Source organism: Corvus hawaiiensis, chromosome 3, assembly GCF_020740725.1.
Source record: "Corvus hawaiiensis isolate bCorHaw1 chromosome 3, bCorHaw1.pri.cur, whole genome shotgun sequence".
Taxonomy (NCBI): Eukaryota; Metazoa; Chordata; class Aves; order Passeriformes; family Corvidae; genus Corvus; species Corvus hawaiiensis.
Genome location: NC_063215.1, coordinates 14,625,266 through 14,651,137, shown reverse-complemented (window position 1 = coordinate 14,651,137; position 25,872 = coordinate 14,625,266). Strand labels below are relative to the sequence as shown.

At 37.8% G+C, this 25,872-nt stretch overlaps 1 protein-coding gene across 3 annotated transcripts in view; it reads left to right on the top strand.

Moving 5' to 3' along the window:
* Window positions 1-25,872, top strand: part of GREB1 (growth regulating estrogen receptor binding 1) — a 90,268-nt gene that overhangs the window by 15,644 nt on the left and 48,752 nt on the right. For 2 of the 3 annotated variants that reach the window (XM_048299371.1, XM_048299373.1), the window contains exons 2-5: window positions 7,645-7,891; window positions 17,704-17,860; window positions 23,299-23,424; window positions 24,149-24,325. In XM_048299371.1, the coding sequence (XP_048155328.1) occupies window positions 17,704-17,860; window positions 23,299-23,424; window positions 24,149-24,325 (460 nt within the window). In that variant the 5' untranslated portion in view covers window positions 7,645-7,891. The remainder of the gene's footprint in view (window positions 1-7,644; window positions 7,892-17,703; window positions 17,861-23,298; window positions 23,425-24,148; window positions 24,326-25,872) is intronic. The other variant, XM_048299372.1, reaches the window with a different exon arrangement.

Genomic DNA, 25,872 nt, shown 5'->3' with positions numbered 1-25,872 from the left:
TCTAGAAAAAAGACTGTCTTTGATATGAAATTATTACTGCTATTGGACAAATGACATGTGTATGTAAAATATACTGGATGCATAATTACAGGGGAAAATAGATGCTGGCAGTTGTGTACGAGCCACCTGTTAAAGGGAAGAAATTTGCTGTTACATAAAAGCTTGCTCCTAAGTTGCCAATTGGTGCAATCTGTCCGGCTGTGGTGTTTCAGACACACCATTCTGTACTGTTCCTGCTGGCTGTTTAGAGTGCTGTTCCATTCTTTCATCCAGTCGCATGAGCTCTGTTCTTTAAGTCTCTCTCGATCATGAGAGACTGTTCTCTGCTGCAGGGACATTGTACAATGGGTAATACTCAAATGCGAGAGCAATGCCCAGCGCGTTTGAAAAGCGTGGGACACCAGCAACCAACTGAAATAATACTATGTGCAATTTGTACTGCTTTTTTCAATAGCTCCATTGCTCTGGATTGCCTTTCCTACTAATACTACTTGTGTATGTGCTGCAGAACATGCAATCATGATTTCAAAAAAGAACACGACAAAATGCCAAACTAGGTCAAAATGTCATAATGACAGTGTTTCCCTCCAGCTTCTTTTCTGTAGTATGAGGTGTCAAAAATGGTAAAGATTTTAACATTGCTTTCAGCATCACATCAGAAATCACACATCTGTCAAATTGAGTCCTAATTTTGTTGATGAATTTATTATTATTCTGGCAGACTTGGGTCCAGAATGGCTTTTTGATAAATACTAAGGATAAAAGAGCAAGCATTATACTTAATTATGTAATTTTATAATAAATACTTTATTTTTAAAAATTTTTACTATTTTTTTCAAAGCTCAGCAGCAGCATATTTAGTCACTATGCTATTGCAGCACCACATTTTGGTTGTTCAGAATGCTAAACTAAAGTAGATTTTGTAGGACCTTTGCCTTTGCAATTTGACACTCAGTATTCTGTTTAAAGTGAAGATTTGAGGCCTTGGAAACTGCACTAAATTTAATATGGTGGTAGCATAATGAAAGTATTTTAAGCACAATTATGTTAATATATAAGAAAATGATGAAGGATTCATCCCTTTGTATTTTTTGCCTGGGGTGAGTTGATAGACTAAACTTGTTTAAACGCCTGTGCTGTTTTGAATTAGGTATAATAAAACTTAGAGTAATGATGAATTGATTCTCAAGAACAGAATGAGAAAAAGGATCCAAAGTTTGCAAAATAGTGTCTATAGCTCCTTCAAATAACTGCCTGTTGTTTTTATGTAATGGAAAAACAGAGGCAGCTGAATTCCCTGTCTTCAATACTATTTATTCTATTTGCAAATACTAGACATGTTTTGATTTTTTCTTTTTTTCTTTTTTTTTTTTTTTTGGTTAGAAAAAACTGTATGTATTAAATCCCTCTTCCAGCTTTCTTGTAATGCCCCTTTAGGCACTGGAAGGTGTTCTAGGGTTTCCCCAGAGCCTTCTCTTCTCCTGGGTTGAAGAACCCAAACTCTCCCAGCCCGTCTCCATAGCAGGAGAGTTCCATCCCTCTGAGCATCTTTGTGGCCTCCTCTGGACTCGCTCCAACAGTGTCCTTCCTGTGCTGGGGACCCCAGAGCTGATGCAGCAATGCAGGTGGGGTCTCACCAGAGCAGAGCAGAGGGGCAGAATCCCCTCCCTCACCTGCTGCCCACAGAGCTTTGGATGCAGCCCAGGACACAGTTGGCTTTTTGGGCTGCAAGGACAAATGTCTGGTTCGTGTTGATTTTGGTCTCTACTCTTATTGCAGATCAGTTAAGGAGCAGCAGAGGAAGACAAAAGGAGATTTGAAAACTTTATGCTTTATTTTTCCTCATCTACAGCTTATAATTATTCAAAAGTGACAGGGAATTTCTAGCACTATTTACTGAAATAAAGAAAAAAAATCTACTTTTTATCAGAAAACTTACTTTGAAGATTGTTTTTATGTGGCCATAGAGTTAGGCTTTCCAACTAGAATTACAGAAGTAGAAAGATTAATTTTAATTTCTCTAAACTCCATAAATCTTCGAACATTTAAACTAAATAGTAAATATTAAACAAGATGCATTCAGATCTGGGCTTTTCCACAGTTCGACATCGATTGAAATTTTTGAACTCAGACTCTTAAAAGTATTTAGATAACATTACCTGGCATGGATTTCATTTATAATTAGAGATTCAGATGCTCACAGAAGCTATGCTAATTTCACGTCAGACTGTAAATCTGAATGTAAGTCAGTAAAATGGAGGAAGAAGATACACTTACTTCCCTGTGTTTCTCTGAAGGTGATATTAAATAATCACTGAAGTGTTCAGGAATTGTGATGTATAATTCCTGATGTGAAAGAAGAGAAGCTGGAGATTGTGGTGGCTCTCAAAAGTAAGGTGATACACTTTTTAAGTGAGATTGAAAACTGTACTGTTGTGAGCATTCTCAATTAATACATCCAATATACAGCACTAAGCTCTTTAGTATTATAAGTCACCAGATGATAGAATTCTTAAGAAAAATATATCTAAATTCAAGGTGAACTAAAGAGATTAAAACTCTAATGATTCATAGTAATTAGAGTAAGATTTTTGAATAGAAAGATGTGCTGTAGTACAACAGCTGTGTGTGTAATTGTACTGTGTTATATTTGTTTGGCTTGCAAACAGGGATATGTGTTCCTCTCTTGATGCATTGAATATGAAAAAAGCCATCCATGGCTACACATAGACATGACTCCTTCCAAAGAATATGTGGGGCTTGGAAATATACCTAAATGGCAAATTGGGAAATAGGTGCAAAACATGGAATGAGTGGGAATGGTATGAGTAACAGTTTGCAGTGGAATAGCATCCTCGCTGTCTCAGTAGCTGGAGATAGGCAGTGGTTAACACAGGCATATCAAATCACACAAACTGAGCACAGGATTTGTTCAGTTAGTTTCAGTTCACATTCGCAGCAGAATGTGATGTATACCCCTGTTCCCTGGGTATAAGATGATGCCACATCTTGTCTCCTGACCCAACGTACTGTACAGCATCCTCCATCACATGGCTTGGCATACGAGCTCTTTCACAAAGAGAGCGCAGAAAGTTGAGAGTTCTTAAGAGCTGTTTTTCTAAGCACTCAAAGGGATGTTACTCAGCCTGGAGGTTCAGAGGCTTTTTTGCCCATACGACAATTACTAGAGATGCAGGAACACTCTTAAGGAAGTGTTTTGAACAGCTGGAGTCTTTAATAGCTACAGAAGTATCAGTCAGGCTGTGGCTTTTAAGTTTTTAAAAAATGGTCTGTGAACATGCATTTAAGATTTTTACACAGGTACAGCATGGCTGAATATGTGGTGGATGCTTTTGTGCAGTGTGTGAATAAAAATTAAATGTGGGTAAGACACAAAATCAACAAGAGTTTGTGACTGTTAAGAGTGATGAAGAAACAGATGTGACATTCTGAAATATTCCTGTTGTGCCCTGAAGAAAGGAAGGATTTTTCTGGTGTAGGTTGTGCCAGTTGTAAAACAATGTGTCTGATTAGTAGTGCATTCTATTGAAAAAGAATGGGAGGTTTGCTTAGGTATAATTCATTGTTGTCTGTTGCAGTAATTAAGTCTGTTGCTTGTCTTGAGGTCAGCATGACCCTGTTTATTTTAATTTTTCAGTCTCTAGAGAAAGGAGGGCTTTATTCAACTCTTGCAGAACTAAAGCTGAGTGCACAGTGCCTGGATGTAAACTAATGTGTATGCAGTGTAGGTAGGTAGGTGATGGGCAGCTAGAAGCAAACTGGAAGCCGAGTCACTTGACAATGTAGATGTACCCATAGACATGCCAGTTTTTGACTTTGAGAGTCAAATTTAGTTTGAGATGGAGGATGTGTTTCTGTGTCTTGTTTATGTGCTTCTTTTGCCATTTGAGATGTCCTCAGGTATTCTGCCTGGCATGATCTCCTAGAGGTGTTTGTGGTACCTGTGTCACTGCCTCAGATACCCTGGAGCATATCAAAGACCACTAAACATCTCTGTCTACACAACTGAATTGAGCCCCAAGACTCCTAAATACAGACGTCCTCATGCAGCTACAGCTGCAGCTCCTTGTGGTCAGTGAAGCCAAGTGTGGTCAATGGAGCCAGAGGAGGGAGTCAGCTCATGTTGAGCTAAATAAACACTGGCAGCTGGTCAGCTGAATCATCTCTCAGATCTCTCTCAGATCCCTTGGTTTTATCGATTATAATGGAAATTTCTGCCTAGTGAAACAGTTGATACCTGGAGTTTAATTCAGTTGCCTAAATACAGGTGCCTGGTTTCATGGTTTACTCAGTTCATTGATTTACCTGAGGTGTCCATAAAGGACTGGCACATATGACAGAGGCCTTGCCTCAGAACTCTGCTTCTTTGGAGCAGCAGTCAGAATCCAGACAGGATGACCCAGAACATCTCAAAGTTAGACAATACCTGTGGTTAGGCAGCTTAATTGCAGTCTGTGTTTCTAGATGATCTTAAATGTCTCCTTTCGTACGTGTTCATAGTACAAGACAGAGCGTGTTTCTCATGGAGGAGACAATCTGGGCTCCACATAAGTACCCTCCATACCAGTGTGGTATATATTTTTAGCTTATATAGATGATATTTTATGGAAGATTTTATACACATTTCAGTATTATTTCTATATAAACACAAAAGGCAGGTATGCCAACAACCATTTTAAAAACATTTTGAGAAGAAAAATAGTTGTCTTGCAATTAAACCAGTCATTCTGAGTGGCAGGACCCGGTTTTAGTTCTTTCATACGCAGTCTGCATATAGAATGCTTCAAATACTGAGTTCTTGGGGTGTTTTCAAGTAACAGTTTCCACTTCTACCTGCTAAAGCTGCTGGACAAATCAGTCATTTGATCACAAATAACCTTCTCTCATCTTCTTGGGAAAAAAAAGCATTACACTTTACATTCGTATCTTAATTTTCCTTTCTGATTGCACAGGGGACCAACTCTTTCCTCATTCTGCCTTATAAATGCATGTACTGGTAAATTTTTTTTATTATGCCATTTATGATTTTTGTGCTGGTATTTGAACCTGTGCTTTAGACTTTTGAAAATCTTGTAACCCTGAGATTATAACCTCAAGTTATATGCCATGTTTCACTTTTATTCCAGTGTACACAATCTGTGAAATACAAAATAAGATACTCTTCTTCAATGCCTAGGGTACAATGTATGTATTTTACATACCTTTTGCTGGGATAATTACATGATCAGCTTTCCCCATACAGTTGTTCTGTCAATTCATCACTTACATTACTGACTCATTTCACACAGATTCAGCAGCTCATTTCAGCAGGCAGAGCCCCTCTTTTCTGGTCGATGATGTATCACCAGCTGCATAATGACCAACTCTCACTGCTTCTGTATACAAGACCTCTTATACACAAACTCTATGCTCATTCCCCATTCCTGGAATTCCTGCTCTGGCTACTAATCAAACACAATAGGGCCCTTTGTGCTCTCTTGCCCTTTCTCCTCCTCTGGAACTTCTGCTCCATGCTTATATCCAAAGCAGGCAGGCTTCTTTTACTTTCTGCATTCCATTACTGAATATCAGGTTAACATATTCTTCTTTAACATCTACCCTATGCTAATATTCTTTAACACTGATGTGGTGTTTCTAGCCATAAAGCAAAGTCAGAGACAGACACTGCAGCATCCTAGACTTTGTTGTAGAAAACATCCTGGGCAGTGCATCCTAGAGAAATTTTGTTCATGAATGCACTACACTTATGGGGCAAATATGTTTGGCTGGCATCAGTCAAGTTATATTTCTTTAAAACATAAATTTCCTGGCTGGTGTTTTTGTTGACCTGGTAAATTATTAAAAGTGACTCTTTCAAAAATCACCTCTCACACATGTGCATATTTATTTCTTGCAGTGTTTGTTTTCCTTTTGGGTTTCTCTCAACTTTGGCTGTCAGTATGATCTTTCAAGTGCCAGTCTGGTCAGGTTAATACGTTGTACAGTGTTGTGAGGGTTGTACAGTGCTGACAGGAAACCAAACAGTCATTCCTGCTTTTCCTAGCTGAATGATTTTGTACCCTACTTGAAAATGCATGGCTGAGGTCTCCTGTATTTGGTGTTAAGTATAGAACATTTATAAAGCTTCTGGTTCACTTCCATAGTAAGAGAAAAAGACACCAGTCTCCTAAATCATTATTTACTACTTTCTGTACAGTGTCTTTTTCACATTCTTTAATAGAGTACTTTAATCTAAAATCTAAGAATAAAATTGACTAGACTAAAGTAGAGCCTGTCAGTTGAAAGAGACCCACAGTGATCATCCAGTACAACTGCCTGACCAGTTCAGGACCAATCAAAAATTAAAGCATGTTGAGTATATATAGAGAACATACATTTAAAAAAATTACCAAATAAACAATGAAAACTTTCAGTTAATATGAAAATTGTTTTCAGTGAAAGCACTAAATCACAGAAGTTCCCAACAATTCTCCAATAGGCTTTAAAATTCAGAGTTTTCCCTCTTAGTTACAGAAGAATCAGAAGGTGTATCTTTAAAATTTAAAAGTGTTATTTAAAGCATTTTTGTAGAAAAAGAGACTGCTCTCACCACCCTCCCTAGCCATGTACTGGTACTTTTCTTTTTTATATATTAATGGACATATACTTTATGCATAGCTAGATGAGGGATCTGATCTAGCAAAACATGACCCTACAAAAACTGCTAGTCTTCAGTTGTATCAGCTGACATCAATGCCACTGAACAACAGAGGGGGAATATATGATCAAGAGTGAGAGATGTTGCTTTTTCAGCAGTAACCTGAGTTTAGAGTAGCTTGAGCCAGTCATGAAACCATATCCTGGGAGTGAAGGGTGAAAATGAAGTTTCACAAGCTGTACCAAAAATACGCTGCATATAAACTTTATAATGCTGCATATAAGAGTTATACAGAACCTTAGTTCAACTGGGAGCCTAGACAAGTGCTTGATTCTACTCATTTCAGTAGTATTTAACTGAGTTTAAAATCAAGCACATATCTGAACGTTGCATGACTTGGAGACACAAGAAAAAGAAAATTCAATTATCAGAATTATTACTTTTATCTTCTGAAGTTTAAATATGATGTAACAGCTGCTTCTTGGTATATCACAGCGTTATATTGAACATGTTCTCTCATATATTGTTTTGGTTTCCTATCCTTTTGTTCAGAAGATACAGGCATAGTACCAACACAAAAATAATATTGCTACATACCTGATTTTGTTCTCCTGTTAATCTTTTATTCTGTTAGCAAAACAAAGTACCCACAGTACACACTTTATGCTTTCTTTAGTGATTTTGATATCACCCTTGTTTCTTAAAAAAACCAAACCCTTTCAGTCCTTGCAAAAACCTCCAACAAAACTGTTGATCTTAATAATGTTTCAGACTGATAGATTCTTGTGTGCCTGGCTGGGAGCATCATGACCCAGCATCGCACTTTTGTATTAATAAGACATAAAGTCAGACCATTTATCATGTACTATAGCCAGCACACAAATTAGAAAACAGCTTGCCAGGGTATATTGTGGTCTCATTGTTTTTGCCATAGCTGCAGAATAAATAGCTTTGAAACCTTCTTGTGCTTTACTGTGACAGGAAAGCAAAGCGTTCATGTCATGGTGACCCGACTGAGTTGTTCAGTTGCGCACAGTGCTGACTCAGGAGCCTTAAGTGTGCTCACCAATTTGCTAAGCAGCAGACTCTTCTAAATGAAACAAAAAGAAACCTCCACAAAGACATAATCACTGGCAGTTACCACAGGTGTGAGGTATTCAGCACTGCAATCAGGATATGAAACTTCAGGAGTCATTTACTGGAAGTCACTGAGGAGCACATGCTTTCAGTACGGTACAGTATATTTTTTATTGCATTATTTCCATGCTGAAAAATACTGTTTATGTTTAATAAAAAATATTAATATATCATAACATACTCACACTGTCTTATATTCGTTCCTGTTCAAGTCTAATATTTGTGAGACATTTTACAGCTAATATTCATGTTTAAAATATATTAATTTGTCTGCATTTTCTGTCTCTTGTTTTCTGCCCTTGTGTCAAGTGATCTCCTCTTAGGAAAAATTCGAAATACTAAAAATTCAGACAAGTTGAATTTTTAAACTCTCAAAATAGACAATTCAGATCTAAAACTGCTAAGTTCAGTTTCTTAAATGAATTAAATAGATATTTGATTAATGCTTTGGATGGCATATTTGTGAATGTTTCTTATTTTATGTATTTTCAACATATAATACATGTGCAGTTGATCACCTGATTGAGTAAACCCTGAGGTTCAGATCTATTTTGTAATGTGATACACTCATCTACAGATGTATTTGCTATCCACAGATGGTGAGGGACATTTTAGACTGCTCCCATTGTATTTGTGTCCACTCTTTGTTCATTAGATGGAAAATATGACCCAGATAACAGTGGAATGTGCTCTGCTAGTAGAAATCAGTGAAGCTGTCTTTCAAGCAGTGAGGCCGTTTGCTGTGAATGAGGCGAAGCCTCTGAACTTGTGCACTCTGTGTGTATCCTTGGAGAACTGCCACAGGCACTGGCTCTGCCTCTGCTGCCTTGACAGACCGCTCCACAGTGTGTTTAAGCTATATATCCTGGTCTCTGTGTGTGCATGTGTCTGCCCCACAGACCTCTGCTGCACTGCTTCCAGGGGTGAGCCTGGAGGGGTAGGGGTAGGAATGAGTCTGGAGATTTGGTGTAAGGAAAAACAGAAGTCTGGTTCTGAGGATGGCTCTAAAAGCTAACCTGTACCATCAGTACAGCATTACTCTTTGTATACTCCTTTTGGATTCAGAAAAGATTCTTGGAAACACTCTCTAGCATGGGTACCCAGAAGAAAGAGTACTGTGCCCCAAGTTTGGATTTCTTAGAACTTTCTTTAGAAAACATGCATTTCAAGATCATTTCTCTCCCAACGTGCCAATCTGCTCCCTACTGCTTTACTCTGACATCTTGAGTGGCTGTACGCAAAGGTACAGAGGAGATGTCTGAGACAATTCTTGGAAAGAGAGTTGTGTCTCCTTCGTAGGTAATAGTGAGAGAGTCTTTGTACTTATGGGAATGCTCCAGACATGTACAACTTGGGGATATTTTTTACTAATTTTCCAGTCACCACTTTGATCATTGCTTCCTAGCCCTGATTTGTGGCACCTCCTTCCCTCCCTTTCTCCTCCCTCTACTTGGCTTTTTCCTGCCCCTTAACAAGTTCAATTGGTTTTATGTATGCAATTCTTTTTTTTTTTTTAAGAGAGTTTGAAGGTGGCCACTGAAAGAATTGCTTTCATCCAAAGCCAGGAGCTGATCAAAGCGACACACAAAAGCCAAATGGGAGCCAAGGCAGTGCTGCCTCACCAGCCATAGGGTCAGGGTTCTGTGCTGGAGAAATAGTAAAGCGTATCAGCTGCTCTATGCTGGAAGCTGCTGATAAGGGATTTTCTCTTCAGTAAAACCTGCTAAGTTTATGAGATCCTGCAGGAAAATCAAGGAAATCTGCATCAGAGTACATTGTTTCCTGTGGAGAGGAATGTGAAAGCATTTACAGGTTGAAGTGCCATTGCCTAATGTATTTATTGACATATCATATATTAGGCTCAGTCTGCACTATTAGTGCAACACTGGACTATCACCCAGCTCACATTTATTTTTATCAAGTGGCTCCTTGGCCCAGTTGTCTGGATATTAAGGAATGACAAGTGGTTGAAAGGAAGGTTCATGCTAAAACAAAAAGCAAATAAATGAAAATCAATGTCATCATTATGTCTAAAATAGATTTCCAGTGAAAATTAAAATAGGTTAATAATAGATTCTAAGTCACCTTGAAAAAGTCTTAAGTAAAGATTTCTTCTGAATTTTTTTTTGCAGATACATATTTTTATCAGGCATCAGTCCCAACAGTGCTTATGATTATGATTTTTTAAAACTTGAATAGTAATCCAATATATGGCTTTTAACAAAAGATTTTCTGCTCTGAGCCATTTGAACTTTGGCTTTTTTTTTTTCTATATTATAATAAATTAAAATATAGTGTCATTTTAACACAAAACAGTGCTTTAAATGTCTCAGAAAAATTCAGTTCCTGTTTGAGAGTAGGCATACAAGTTACAAGGGTGAAGGAAGCTTATATTTTCTGTAGTCATAAAGGAAGACCAAACTGTGTCTTAAAACCAAAACAATCTTTCATCCATAATTAATTAAATGAATCTGATTGCAATAGGAGTTTTCTGTTTCCCCAGAAAACTACAGTGTAGGCTGTCACAGCTTAGATTCCTTCTCACTAAGTTGCCAACATGCCTTAGTCCAGATCTCTCAGCATAGCTATATATTTTAATGTGTTTATGACAACTTAGATTGCTCTGGATTTCATCAACCTTTTTTCTTTTTTTTTGGTTCAATGTGAAGTTGAATTTGTATGAGAAGTTTAATTTTTTTTTTCTTTGCAGACATATCGGGAAATTATTTTTGCTTTTTATGTAGAAAATATTCATTTGCTATTTTTGCTATTGTTCCATGCATGAATTGTAGCATTTTAATTGAAAAAATGAACACTCAGAAGTGTTGCTTATTGATTTTGCAGTTGAAAAATTTCAGCAAAAAATAAGAAAACACTTGTTTTTAGATGAAATTGTCTTTAATGTGGCCAAAATGGATGTGAAATAAATCCATAATAAGAATGATCCATTAAAAATTTTGATTTATTTTCTGCTTGAGAAAAAAAGAAAGCAAAAGTGTTTTAACAGTGTTTTTATTGAGGTGGTTTAACATTGATTTGTTTAAGTTTGTTTTCATCCCTTTTTATATTTATCAGTTAAGAAATGGGCTTGATTTTTCAGTAGGTGGGGGAATTTTCCTATATTGAATTTCATTGCAAAAGTGTCCATATTAATCTCTGCAGCAATCTCCTTAGAATAAAGACATTTCCCAGTTATTTACTTCTGCAGTGAGTGAGAGAACTGATTTCAGTGATTAATACAAGGAATTTGACTTGAAATCTACAGTTGCCAAAAAATAAAGCTCAACACCTTCCGATCTGCACTCTTTTTCCAACATCGTGTTGGAAACATGAGTCAGGGGAGGAAATAATCTCACTGTTGATGCAGGAGAAAATCCCTGCTTACAGTCAGCCTGATTTTCAAAATCAAAAGAAGACCTCAAATAAAAATTAAAAGCAAACAGAAGATAAAAAGAAGTGATAGAGAGATCTAAGTAGTTTTCTTACAGTATATTCATTTTGTGGAAACAGCAGCACAATTGTTCTTGGCTGTGTAAAGGTGGAAGGATTAAGTTCTCTGTGACCTGCCATCAACCTTAATCAGAGTCTCTATGTTTCATCATGAGCTACTTCCCAAATTTTTTGGAAACCATTAAGTTGAATCTGGACTGGTATTTAGACAACAGTTCTCATATAAGTCTACAAGATATATAGAAGTTCTAAGATCTGGTAACAGAGAATGAGCTAGAATTTCTGGCAAAGGTAACTGTGGTTTTATTTAAAGGTTTTATGTTGCATTTAAAGTGTAATGGGCCAAATGGGGTCTACTGAACTGTCGAACTTTAGTCATATATGAAACACAGAGTGACTAGAGACTTGTCATTCATCTGTCAACTTTACTGCTGAGGAATAAATTACTTCCCTAAAGAAGTGGATTTCAATCAGCAAATCATAAGTGACTACTGATTTTATTCTTGTTGATATGGTAGAGTTAAGCTCAGCAGAGGATTGCAATTTCATTTCTCAGCATCTTTTGAAGCTTGAAAATTTCTCTTTTGGGGTAAGACTAACAACAGAAGAAAACCAAACCCTTCTTGAAGATTTTGGTGAAAATCATTTTGGTAAAATGTTGGTCTGGAAGTGATCTCAAATGAGGCAATGTTTTGCACGCTCCAGTATTATATCATAAACATCAGTTTATATCATATATCATAAACATCTGAGCCCTTTTTTTCCTCTCTTACTCCAAGTCATTCTGGCAGAATAGTGTGAAGAAACAGATTTGACTCCCAGAAATTAATATTTTTCTCAGAAATTGGCAATAATCCACCTCTTTCCAATGCCTTTAGGTGGTTTTGTACCGAGAGAAAAGGCTTTGTAAATTACTTCTACAAGTGATAATTTTATGGTACATGGACAACTAGGTTGATTTCTGGAAGAATAATTTTTAATTTGTCTTTGCCCATATGGGCTACAGCTGTATTAGTAAATGAAACAATTGAAGGAAAAATTTCTGTGTGCCAGAAATCAATTTTCTGTTGTAATGTCTTGGCATAGCTCTGGTGCTTATACTTACTCTCAGCAGTAGTTCCCAGGAGTCATGATGAACCAGTGACTGTTCCCAAAGGTCACTTTGGATGGAGTAACCTTATTTTGAGGCTAGTAGTAAATACATAACATATAATACTATACTGGCTCTTGCAGGGGTTTAATATCACAGTGTCTTTAGTTCTCCTGAATCAAGAATTTTATATAACTTGTAGGAATAGATTTTTTGTAACCTGTGGGAAATAGATACCACACAGTATCACTTTTACACATGATACACATTAATGTAGGAAATTAAAAATAATTTATTCTTCCAAATCCAAAACTAGAGAAAACACTGTAATTGCAGATAGCTTAGTGGGAATAAAAGAGTAAATTGTGATATTTCATGGCTGGACTGAATCAACGGGGAGGATTTTGCAGGATGTGTCACTGCCATTGAAGAGAATCAAATTTATTTTTCTTCTTACAGTTATATTTTCATACAAGTCACTGCCCTAAGATTTCTTTCTTCTTAGACTGATGGTTTTAATACAGTTTTAAAGAATGACTAGAGACTTTACAGAACTTTACAAATATTGATGGATTTTGGGTGTTACTGGATGAATATAACTTATGTTCAAAGGGCAAAAAGATCACACAACTTTTCTGGTACTATTCTGTTAACAAATTGTTAACCTGCAATTAAAAAAAAAAAAAAAGAAAAAATGCTTTCTCCCTCCTCACAGAAAAATTTTAATAGATAGCATTTTAGATACCTAAATCCATAGTCCTTGCAAACAAATCCTTTCTATGCAAGCAAAAAACTGCCTTTTGTCATAGTGATAGCAAAGTCTTTTGGAGAGCATGAGAACATCTAACTATTCTCCTCCTAGAAATGATACAATAGAAATTACTCTGTTAAACTATTTCAAAAATATGAAAGCTGGCTGCTCAAACCCGGAAAACACCCATTGCTGTACAGCAATGATGAAAGGATTAATGTAGTAAAGTAGCAGTGTTGATTATATTTTGCAATGCAAAAAACTTGCAACTTAATATGAAACATTCCCACCTGTATCTAAGGCTGAATTTCTTAGAGATCAACCAGATCTTCCTAATTTCCCACTTAATTACCTTGATTTTTTTTTTAAGTCAATAAACAGCCCACATATACTCTTTAGTTTCCTCAGTTTCTGCTGAGGGTAGACTTTCTTTATCAGTCTATTTCAGTGAGAATTCTTAAAAGCCCTGGGTTACTTTCTATGCTCTGAAGTCCTTAGTATATCCAGTCTGTCCTAGGTGTAGGATTAATTTCATCCAGAATTGCTGTGCTGGGTCTTCAGTCTTCACAAAACCCTAGTGCTCCTCACTGCAACTAAGAAGTCACTACTGTGTTCCTGTCTTTGTTCCGCTATGCACAAGATCCCCCTCTGTGATCTGGGTGCTGGGACTGAATGTCCTCCTGCTGCTGGCCATCGCCCTCTCTTACTATGACCAGTTTCTGTCATGGCTCTCATGGTAGGGATCTGAATCACAACACTGGAGGGCAGGTTCATCACAGGTTTTCTTAAACCCTGGCTAGTTCAACTGCAATTGAACTTAAAGTTGACTCTATACATGGCAGACATAAACCCTGTAAAAGATCCCTGTTTTTCTTAATCACATAGTCCCTGTTTACCACTGAAATGCTGACAGTTCCTTGTTTGGAATTTCAAAGATGCTCCCTTCAGTGACTTAACACTGACTTTTAGTCATATTTTCAGATGCCTCGACTAAGCATCTCTCTATGCCATCATTATCCATAGGCTTCTAAAACATTGGCCTGATCCACTTCATTTTTATCTGCAATTTTTCCTTAGGCTCCCAAGTTGCTCAGAGTGGTTTTTATCTTTTTATCATGCTTTTATGAAGCTCTTCCAGGTCCAGATCTTTGCCTGTTTTCTCCTCTTTATATGAGCAAGTATTTTGCTCTGCATGCTCTCCATGGAAACTGACCATGTGATAGGGAGGTGCCCTTTGATTTATCAGTACATGAGGTCGAGGGCCAACCTTCTGTGTCAGTGTATGGGGTTTTTTTAGTAGATCTGGTCACTGCCTATGTGCATGGCTTGGAATTTCACAAGCATTTGAAAGTTCAGCCTGTGGCACCCAGTTGTATCCAAGAGAAACATAAATCAGGGCTGGGAATGCTGAGTTCATTGAAGTGTGAACATAGGACTCAGTTTTTGCTTCCTGATGCCATGGAGTCAGCAACTGACAATTCAGGTACCACAGTCTGAGCAGCTCTAAAGAAAAGAGTGGATGACAACTGTTGTGTAGTTAGTGGGAAATGGTTTGTCCCTTGCTTGCTTTGGAGAAGTAATTTCTCTTGCAATTGAGAGTCAGTGGGACTCTGAACAGCAGAGACTGGTGCTGGCAAAAAAGCTAACCTAATGCCCATTTTCTGGTTCCAGTGGTGTGTGTTTGATGATGAAAAGTGAGTAAAAAATATGTATCATCTCTTCCAAAATAGGTTCCCAGGTTTATGATTGTGTTTACAGTCTGATTGTATGATCACACTAGTACATGAGAGCTTACAAATCCAGAAAGCATATTTTTGTTTCATTCTACCAACCCATTCACAAAATTAAATTTGCAGCCTAACAGACAAACAAACATGCTTGTGTTGCAAAGGCTTCAAACACCTACCTCTTGCACAAATCATATAATCTTAACTGATTATTTATCTGTAAAATCACATTTACAAGATGCTGTGTTTCTGACATCCTCAGGATTAATTACAGGGTTTCTCTTCTGACCACTCGTGGGCTCTATGAATCCCGAGCAAGCATGTTTAATCCCTGTAATGGTATCTCTATTTGTTTTCCTAATAAACTGTACAGAACAATAGTTGACTGTGTCTCTGGAAAAGAGTTTATAAACAAATATTGTAGTGTTTTCTGATTCATCACAGATCCAGATAGTGATCAGTAGAGCAACTAAGCCTTCATTGCATAAAGCAGTCCATGTGCCTATTTGTCTGCTTTTGAGTTGTCTTGGAATACTTTGTCTTACTCTGGATTAATTAAAAAACTTCCTATTTTTCACTGCTTTAATAAAGCATTGAAAGAAGTAAATAAATTTGAAAATCAGGTATATGAGTCTGCTTTGCATGGTCATGTTCAGAACAGATAGAATCCAGCCTCCCTCTGCCACTGCAGGCAAACTTTTGGATATTCTCCTTGTGTTATATCAGGAGTATTTTTTAGGTACAAAAAGTCTTTTGGCTGTTATTTTAATATTTCAAGTTTTGGTTCTATATTTATATAAAACAGCCAATATATAAAAGAGTATGGAATGGATGATAGCTGAATGCTTTCTCCATTCCTGAAGGTGTAACTTTGAATGTTAACATGTTGAGAGCATGTTCATGCATTTTTATTTGTCTTTAGTCTGGACTTTCAAGATTTCCATGATCAGTCATATAGCACCACATTGTACGTGCCCCTGATAGAGACAGGTACCTGAGCCTGTAGATGCCTGTAAGCTAACAGGAGAAAATAAGAGTTCATAGTATGGGAGAGAATTTAAAAGAGAAAAGAATTAAGCAGGCATCTGTCAGGTATCTTGGTAATAATTTGTCCTTGTCACATTAACTCTAAAACATCAATGTAACAAAGACAAGTCATATAATGGTTGAAGGATGGATTAGAATTAAAACTAAACATCTTCTAGTGCTTTTGTGTAGAAACAGCATTTAATATAATTCATTTCAGAGCTGACCTGGGGTTTCCTGCATATACCTTTGATAAAGCTGGTTAAGGACACTACTGATGTCAGTCTTTCCTCATTCTCTTTAGCTGCCTTTGGTGTAGGGGGAAGCAGGACTTAAAAGGAGCCGGAGGATTCCTATCAGTGTGGGAACTGTAATTTGCTTTCTATGTTGGAAGAGAAGATGTATCCTGACTTCCATATTAGCACTGAACATCTCTAAGAGGCTTTCCAGCTTCCCATTTACCCTTTACCAAATGGGTACATCAGTAGTATTCAGTGCAACTTCTGTTTGATTTTGTGTATATACATGAGTATTTCGTCAGCAGTGCCTTCTTTTAGTCCAAATTTTCTTAAATACTGCCTGCATTGTTTTATAGTTCTCATAATGGTTCTATTATTTTGTGTATATATATTATAGCAATGTTATGTAGTATTAGCTACACTCTCTGTACAGTATTAACATGATACAAACAAGTATATGCTAAAATATGATTATATATGTAAAATATGCTTTACAAAGTCATAAAAAGATATCCAAATCAACAAATTTGTAGGTTGTTCCTTTCAAACCCCTTTTTCCATGACAAGCAGTATGTGGTTTCACAGTGGTTTTCCTTTTGCTTTACTGATTCCTACAGGATGCTTCCCAACAGGCTAATTTCCCAAGCAGTAGCCATTGCTGAGGAGGGGCTGTTCAGTGTTTAGGAATTACTGCCACAAACAGGAAGCGTTTCATGCTTTCTATTCACAGTTACTTGAGGAGGGAAAGGACATGGGGCCCAGGGCAAGAGCTACTTTGTAATAAGAAAAGAAAGCTGACATGGCTTTTGGTTACACCAGTTCATTGTGTTCCCTGTGGAAAGTAGGCATCAGTTAAGTCCATGGAATATTCATCTGAAATAGACTGCTTGCTCAGTGACAGAATGAATAAATTACATGGTTTCACTAAAAGTAAAGTCCTAATAAATAAATAAATAAATGCCATATCATTGTGTGTGGATGGGTACTGTTTCATTCTAACTAAAAAAAAAAAAAAAAAGCCATGTTTTACAAAGAAAAATACTGTTCAGGGTGAAAATTAAAAGTTATATTTCACCATCTCTGGGTTACAGCAATGCTACATTATTTATGAGACAACACCTCTAAAAGATATATTGAACTACTTTAGCCAGTGTTCAGCCATGAAGGACGATGCAAAGATAAGGACACAAAACTGTGCTATTGCCCAGATCATTTATTCTGTTCAAATCATTTAAAACAGAAAGGCTGTTTAACAATAGATTGATGACTATTGAAAATGCATCTCCTCAATTGCTATATAAACCAAGGAATTACTTGAATCAGATTTCTAATCACTTTTTCAAGAAGGTGCCAAAGCTTGCTGCCTTTCTGCTGAATTACAGAAAGCTGTTACTTTTAGATAACTTCCTGTAATTTACCAGCAGGATCTGCTCAGTGACTGCTGCAGTCAATGTTCTTTTCCTTTGCCTTTCTTTGTGGACAATGAAGCATTTCTCTTTCATGAGAAATGTTGAGCCTGACATCAGCATGCAGTGATTGAGTTCTGAGTGCTTAAATTGTAATATCTTTCTTTTTTTTTTTTTTTTGGTCTTCTTGTTTCTTTTTTTTTTTTTTTTTTTGAGAAGATGGGAAATTCTTATGCTGGTCATTTCAAGACAACACGGTTTGAAGAAGTGTTGCATAATTCTATTGAGGCCTCTCTCCGTTCAAACAACTTAGTTCCCAGGCCAATCTTTTCTCAGTTGTATTTGGAAGCTGAACAGCAACTATCATCACTGGAAGGTAGGAAATAATGGAATTTCTATTTCTGTCAAAGACAGTTCTGCTGTTTGCTCAGCCACAGCTCAGCACACACATTTTAAATCATAAAATGGATAAACATACGTTTTTATTTGGATTTTTTAATGATCTGTAAATATATATGTATTAGAATTGGATTAAAAATACAAATCGCATTGTCTTTAATTTTGACAAAATTAAGCCACTTGCTCAGATTCATCTATACACATAAACTGAAGTTCTAGGAATTGTTATATTACATTTGTGGAGAAGTGGATGTTTGGAACATAAATCTGTTATCCTGTAATTTATTATATACTGCTGAAAGTCACGCAGTAAATGGTAGAAAATGCATAATAGATTTATAAAACATATATGCTAAGACTGATTTTCAAAGTGCATAAATACAGCAGAAATATTTCTTAGCTTTTGAGATGGTTTATAATTACTTCAGGCATAATATTTGTAGTTGTTCTGTGGTTGCAAAGGTAAAAATTTAGGATGTGTACTCTCACAAACCCTGCAGAAGTTGGTATTTGACACACAGGATTTCTCACTGAATTTGTATGTGTGTTTACAGAAGCCTGCTTTCTCAGTTTCATTTGCTCTTTTTTTTTTTCTTGGAAGTAATATATTTTAAATGAACTGTATGGATCAGATAAGCAAACTCATGAAGGAGTTTGGTGTTTGATGTGCTGTTATTTGTTGTCTCGTGTTTGTTTGTGTTTTAAGGGCATGGTTTACTGGTGCGTGCATAACATTGGCATGGTCATGTAAGGTTATGTTTAGTAATTTGATTATTTAGTCATTTCTGTCAAGAGGGTGGAGTTTCATGTCTTTTGTCCACGTCTATTTTTCCTGTCATACTTTACCACAGTTATAGTGAGAAATGCATAAAGGTTAGCAGTCCACAGTAACACACACACGCGCATGAAAGCAGGCCGAGCAGTAGTAACAAATAAAAGTGTTTTTCACAGATTAAACTCTGCTATTGCCTCACAGTGGCAGCTGTGAATATTTCTTGAAAAAAAATCTGCTCATCAGTAGTAATTTCCTCTTTTTTTTTTTTTTTTTCCTAATACAGGACATAACAATGAATATACATTAATTGTTTAAATATATATGCTGCTTATTCCCTGCATAAAGTGATCCTTCTATGTAGTGGCTTGGTTCGAAATATCCATTACTTACTTATTTTCCTTCCGTGAGATAAGAATTAGGAGAAAGCAAAGCAGGCACAAAACTTAAAAGAATATAAAGAAGTTTATTAACAGACCTAAAAGAAAGGAAAAAAGTCAGACTAAACCTTCAGAACACTTCTCTTCCCCCCACCTTTCTCCCTTCTCCCACTGACAACGCAAAAAGACAACCCTTGAGATTTTTTCAGTCAGTTTACCACCTCTATAATAATCTTTTTCAGTTCACTTAGGGAGAGGAGTCTCTCTTACTCATGCTAGGGAGACATCTCCACAAGAAACAGTTCTCTCATCGCTTCAATGTCACAGGGAGACAGCCGCCCGGGTTGGTTCTCTGCTCACGTGTGAAAGTTCCTTCCCTCATCTTACAGCTTTCCCCACAACAGCTTTCGAGGGTCCAATCTCGAGCTACTGGGGTACCATTTTAAGGATGAGCTTTTCAGAAGCAAAGGTTCTTCTCTTCACCTATCTCTGGGAGCATCTTCATCTCTAGGAATAGAGGTCTTCTTCTTCCCTGGGAGCAAGGGTCTTCATCACTTTAATCTCTCTCTGTTCAAGCTTCTCATCAAATCACAGCTACTTCAACATTTGCATATTTCAGCACAGGTACTTTTGCTCATGATTGCAGTTTGAACGCTCTACCCTCCCCCCCCCCCCCCCATGCTTTCATGAAATTACAACGGGTATTCTGACATATCATAGTTCACCTCCATAGCATTGCAACAGAATTTCAGCTTCTAGGCTTGAGGCATCTCCTCTTTCTCCTCTCTCGGGGTTTTAGCTCTTCCTTCTTCACTGACTTTGGTTTCTTTATGGTACTTTCTTCACATGCCTTCACCTTTCCTCTGACTCGGGAGAGGATTGATGTCTGCAGGCTTCATCTGTTCTGGAGAATCTTACAGCACTAAGAGAGTTAATCTTACTTTTGCCTTCTGCTGTTGGTTCCCTAATTTCTGCCGGGCGGCAGCCGGAGCTTGTTTCGGTGTAGCATTTTATTTCAGCAGCTGCACTGGGTGGGGCTGGCCGAGCCGCGGGGCTGCCTGCACGGAGCAGGGCCATGGATGGAACAGGGCCGCATGGCTCCGGGGTGGCTGTCTCCCGGCGGGCCCAGCCCGCACTGAGGGAGCTGCGCTGGGTGTCCAGAGAGCAGGAGCGGCTGAGATCTCAGCCAAGCCCCACCGCAGCTGACCCGGCCGGGCCATGCTGAGCAGGGCCCGGCCCAGCCCTGCAGGGTCACGCCGCGGGCTCCCAGTTACCTGTCCAAAAGCTGGAAGCAAGAGAGCTTTCCCCGGCTTTGTTCGTTTTTAAATGGGGATCACAGAGGCGTGTGAAGCTTCTTAAGTGGCTTTAAAAGGTTGCCAATATTCAAACTAGCCAGTTGATTGGTTCTGTGAGGTCATAGAGGAAGCTGTAAGCACCTCTTTGCAAGAGAATCACTTCTGTAGCTGATGGAGCCCTCTTTAACTAAAAACCCACACTATGCTAAACCATGACATTCTATCAAACCCTTCCATAAAGATTTTATAAACTTTTCCATTGCAGCTGTGATGTCACAAAATTGATTATGACATCACTTGGGAAAGATGCCACAGGAGCAGATCCACGATTCAGGAACAAAAGTGCGATTTCACACTTCTGTAGTTTCTTTCTTTCTTTCAACACTTTCAAATAACTTTCCAAACCTTGAGGGGCTGATTCTGTGTTCCTTGTAGTTAATGGAAACAAAATTGAAGTGTAATTAAAAGTCTCGTAACAGCCTGGCAGAGAGCATTTTGTTCATGAAAGTTTCAGACAAGGGAAACTCTGAAGGGACCTATAATAGAGTGCCTCCTAGGCTGATCCTCAGGTGGAAGAGGTCTTCAAGCTTCTCTTATGTACTGCAGCCTTGTCATAAATTGAATCTTTGACTTCTGGCTACATGAATCCCTATGCTCTGAGGTCCAGGAGGCACCTGAAGCGGAGAGACATCCTTGGGGGCTTGTGCAATGCTAATGAAACCCTTTACAGGTGGCAGCTGCTCATGCTTGAGTACTTTCTCTTCTACTCTTTTCATTTTCAAATTGAAAATGCTGTAGCTCTCATATTTCTTAGTCTCCACTTCCATTTTTTGTTTCTTTCTTAAACCACCTATTATGGTTGAACAAACCTCACAGTTTACCTCTGTCCAAAAGGGAAATAAACATATTCTGTTCTGTTCACTTTGTCTGTCCATACATTCCCATTTTCTCCCTTTTCATCAGTTTTGCCATCTTTTGGCTCTTCCACTGTGCTAATTTAATACATAAACCCAGAAAAAAGAAAAAAGGAAATTGGTCACTTTTTTTCTGTAGTTAGTAAGTGTCAGAGCTGGCACAAAGAGGAAGGAGGAGAGGAATTTCATGTCTGGGAGCAAGAGGAATGAGAGGAAAGACATACTCAGCCCTTTTACATTGCATACGGATATATTAGTCAAGGTTATGTCATAACACATAGTTTACCCTTTACCTAAATAGCATAGATGAAAAGATTCACTTTTCCCTTCATTCAATTGCAGCTTTTTTGTCTTTAGACCATGCCCTTAAAACACTTGTGTTTAGTGTTCGGTCCTTAGTTGTGTGCGTCAGGACTGGAGCTTGATGTTCAGAGTTTAAATGTAAATATACCCTTCAAATCCTCTTCCAGACTGGGGTGTAAATCTTAATGAACTTAACAGAAAGATCTTCAAACTCCAGATTTACTTTCTCCTCCCTAGTTCTCATTTGTCCTGTAGTATTTGTCTAGCTGATTGTACAGTAATTTGTCAATAAAATAAAAGGATATTCTGAGGAGGGTCATAGGAAAGAAAAGAGAAATCCTTGATGATATCTTACAGGATTCTGAGTACCTGATCCAAAGTCAATTGAAGCAAAGAAGTTATGTCCAGTTGACAGTGGGCTTTGGAGGATGACTGCACTGCTTCATTGTTTTTCTGTTTTAAGATTAAAACCTGGATCAGCAGAGTAATGTCAGTGCCTAACTGGTCTTTTACTTGCCCAAGTACAAGCAGCTGTTCAGCTTTCTGCTGATCCTCAAGTACCTGCAGCCCTTCACCACCCAACATTGCCAGTGGAAGCTCTTTGTGTTGTGTTTGATGAAGGTGTGTCCGTACAGACACCTAGAAACCTAAGACACGAACTCCACTGGGTTCCCTTAGTACTCGTGCACTGTCTCTGGTGTAAAATGTTCCTCAGTCCTGTCTGTAGAAGCTTTCCCCATGTACCAGTTAATTGCTCTCCTCTGCTTGCCACATTTGTCCCATTTGTCATGAGTATATCTGAGCCATAAGAGGGGATGGAGTCATTGGTCAGAATGTTTTGCTGGAGCTGTTGCATCCTGCATGAAAGGAAAGAGGCAGTCTCTAGTTGAAGGGGTGAAACATACAGCAATAAAGCTGTCTAAACACACGTAAAGCCTTCTAAAAATTGAACCTTACAGCCTATATTCCTCTCCAGCATTCAGTACTGCTTCCATAGTGCCTCCTGGACTAGCACAGTCCATGCACAGGCTGGTGTGAATCATCTTGAACATCTGCCTTTCCTTGACACTGCAAAGGAGTGTCAGTGCATTACTTGGAGCTCTGGATTCTGGTAGGAGACAGACGGGCTGAGAATTAGGTGTTCTTGTCATGGCATCACCTGTAGTGAAACTAGTTTCAAGCAGGAACTGTTTTTTCAGTGTCCTGTACAAAATCAAGGACACGGTCAACACCTAATTAACAAATTCTGTACTTGGACACTGTAGCCAGGACATTCTAAAGTGCCAAGAAGTAATGACTTTGGGTTTTATTGGCTGTTAATATTGTAAACAAAGGATACAGTTACACTGTTGATCAGCAAGAGTTCAAACATTAGAAACTAGTCCTCTAAAAATTGTGCACTTATCTTAAAATAATGTGATTTTTAAAATTAATAAGTTGAGACTTCTTTTTATTTGTCCTTTAGTGTGTTTTACTTTCTCAGGTGCAGTTGAGTCATGCTTTTGAACTTCTTTTGCACAGGAACTAACATCTTTGTTTTCTTGGTGATATACATTTTATCATAAGCATGACTGGAAGGTGGAGCTTTAAGGAACAACAACTATCAAGAGTTGGCAAGAGTAAAGTCATTGTCAAGAGGAGAGAACCCAGTTTGCTGTAATACTTTCTGTAACTGGGTCACCCTGTCCACTCACTGGTTTGTTGCCAGCATTTTCTGTTGTCTAAGTCATTTATGCTATGATAATTTGCAGCTGGCAGCAGAGCAGAAAATGAGGACGAAGAAGAAGAAGAGGAGGAGGAGGAAGGCTCAGAATCAAGTAGTCCTCCTGTTTCGTACCAGATGAAGCCTCCCCCAGAAGGATGTTGCACTACTGATGGTAAGAGTACAAACCATGCTGTCAGAAGCACTTGCCCTACTGAAAAGGGTATGATTTGGGCTATTTCCCCTATAATTTATCAGAATGAGATAATCTATATGATATAGAAATCCTAAAAATGTCAGTGTTCATTACCTTCCAGATAAAGCTGGACTGCTCTCAGTTGCTCTTCTATTTGACAGGGTCTTTGTTCGGTGTCAGATAAGCATTTGTGCTGGAATGCCTGGCACAAGGACAGAACTTCTGTTCTCTTAGGCAGCACAACCTTTAAAATGTTGAGTTTGTAGGCATGGCATTTGCTAAAATGAATGTGATAATTCTTATTGCTTTATCATGACTCTTTTCTGCTTAAAGTGTACCTCATTCTATGAAGCTGTAAAAATACTTGAAAACCTGGGAAAAGCTGGTGAAGTTCACCAGATTTTGAGAACTATTTTCTCCATTTTCCAGTGTCTGACCTAAGTTAGGATGATGTTGGTGATGAGTCTCATAAATAAGTAGGTTACAAACTACCATCAAGAGAAACTTCATTGTACATTTTCAAATTTGTTTATAGCTGACCAAAAGGCAGGGAAGAAAATAATCTTTTAGTATGCCCTTGATCTTAGAGGGTAAGACTTCGTTTTTCATTAAAAAGATAGGAAGTCCTTTAATGAAGACAATTGTGAGCAGGAAACAAAAACACCTTGTCAACTTAAAATAAGTTGAATTGATTTTTTTCTAGGTTTCTGCCAGGCTGGTAAAGATTTGAGACTGGTTTCAATTTCCAATGATCATATTGAGGTGCCATCGGGATTTTTACTTGTTGGTGCAAAGTCACCAAATTTACCTGATCACCTGTTAGTGTGTGCCGTGGATAAAAGATTCCTGCCAGATGATAATGGACGCAATGCCCTGTTAGGTAAGTGTCTGATTGCAGTAAGTGGATTCTTCTGTGGCTTCAATTAATAGCTAATTGTTTTTTGAGTTCAGCAGATCTTGTTTCTATTCCACATTTACAGTAATGCTCACAGGTGATGCACAAGAAGATAACAACTCAGAGCTGGCTGTGTTTGCTTTGGAAAAATGCAGAGTGAGCCACTTCATTAGAGATGCTTCATCACTTTCTGTCCATTAGTCCAAGGCTGAAGTCATTATTTGGCTGGTTCATGTCCTAGTTGCTGGACCTGCACATCTGGTAACTGGACTGGTTGAACTGCTGCCTGTCTCTAATTTAGCTTTCCAAATACAGATGTGTACAGACTGTAGGGCTTTCAAGTGGAAATTTCAGGCTCTTGTATACATGTAAACAGTTTAATGATAGTTTGGACTACAAAAAAAAGATGACCATTTCAGTTTACCTCTTTGAGATAGGGATAATATTCTCCACTGTGTTTCAACAATAGCCTGGGTTCTGGATTCTAACCTATGGCTTTTTGCTATCATCACAGTATAAATAAATATGAGTGATTATAAGTTGAAATTTTTCCTATATGTGGAATCAGTTAATACTGCGTGTTTGAAAAATATTGTTAGGAGGATACTTCAATTTATTGCATTTAATCTACTTAAAAGTTTAACTTCCGACATAAAAATAGGTCCTTCTATCTATTTTTATTAGTCTTTCTGATTGCCATTAACATCATCCAAATCAAGCCAAATGGGGAAGATCTGCAGCCATGTGAATTAATTAACTGAATATTAATGTTATTAAAATGGAATAGCTTTTATATTGGGAAAGGCGGTGCATGATTGGAGGGCAAACTCAGTTTGCAATCAGACACTCTCAGGTTCGTACATATTGTTTTCATAGTTAACCAAAAAAATGATGCATCTTATATTTGTGCACCAGTCTGAGCTTTGAATAGCAAAAGGAAATATTTACCAAGACTTTTAAGATGTTTCTTTCACAAACATGTGAAAGATGGGGTATGACATGAACTCGGTTGTTATCTCAGTTTGAGCAACTCTTCAAGGCATTTGGGCTGACAGTGGAGTGTGAAGGTGCATAATGTGATTCTATGTACAGTAATTTCTTTTCCTATGTGATCTTGTAGAGTTGTATTGGTCACAGTGCGTTTGACCAGTGATTGTAAAAGAATTAGGAGTGGTGTAAATCACCCACGTGTTGTCATTTTAAAGATAAAGACAGGGATGTTGTACCACTCAAGTCATTCAGTCCTAGCACTATTAACAGCTTAGGCTCCTTAGGCTGTTAGCAGAGAGGAAGTCGTGTATTTGTTAATTGCATGCTAAACAAGAACAGGAACATAATTGGGAGGGTTTTATGCTACTTGCATCCTCAGTTTGCTTTTTTAATACATTTTAGTTTCCTGAAACCATTTAAATGCTTATTTTTGACTGTTGTTATACACTTCAACCCCCAGTGAACCACATTCTTTTGGAGAGAATTCTAGAAACTCTGTAGTATAACTTTTATGTATTCTACAACAAGCTTAAATAGAAAAG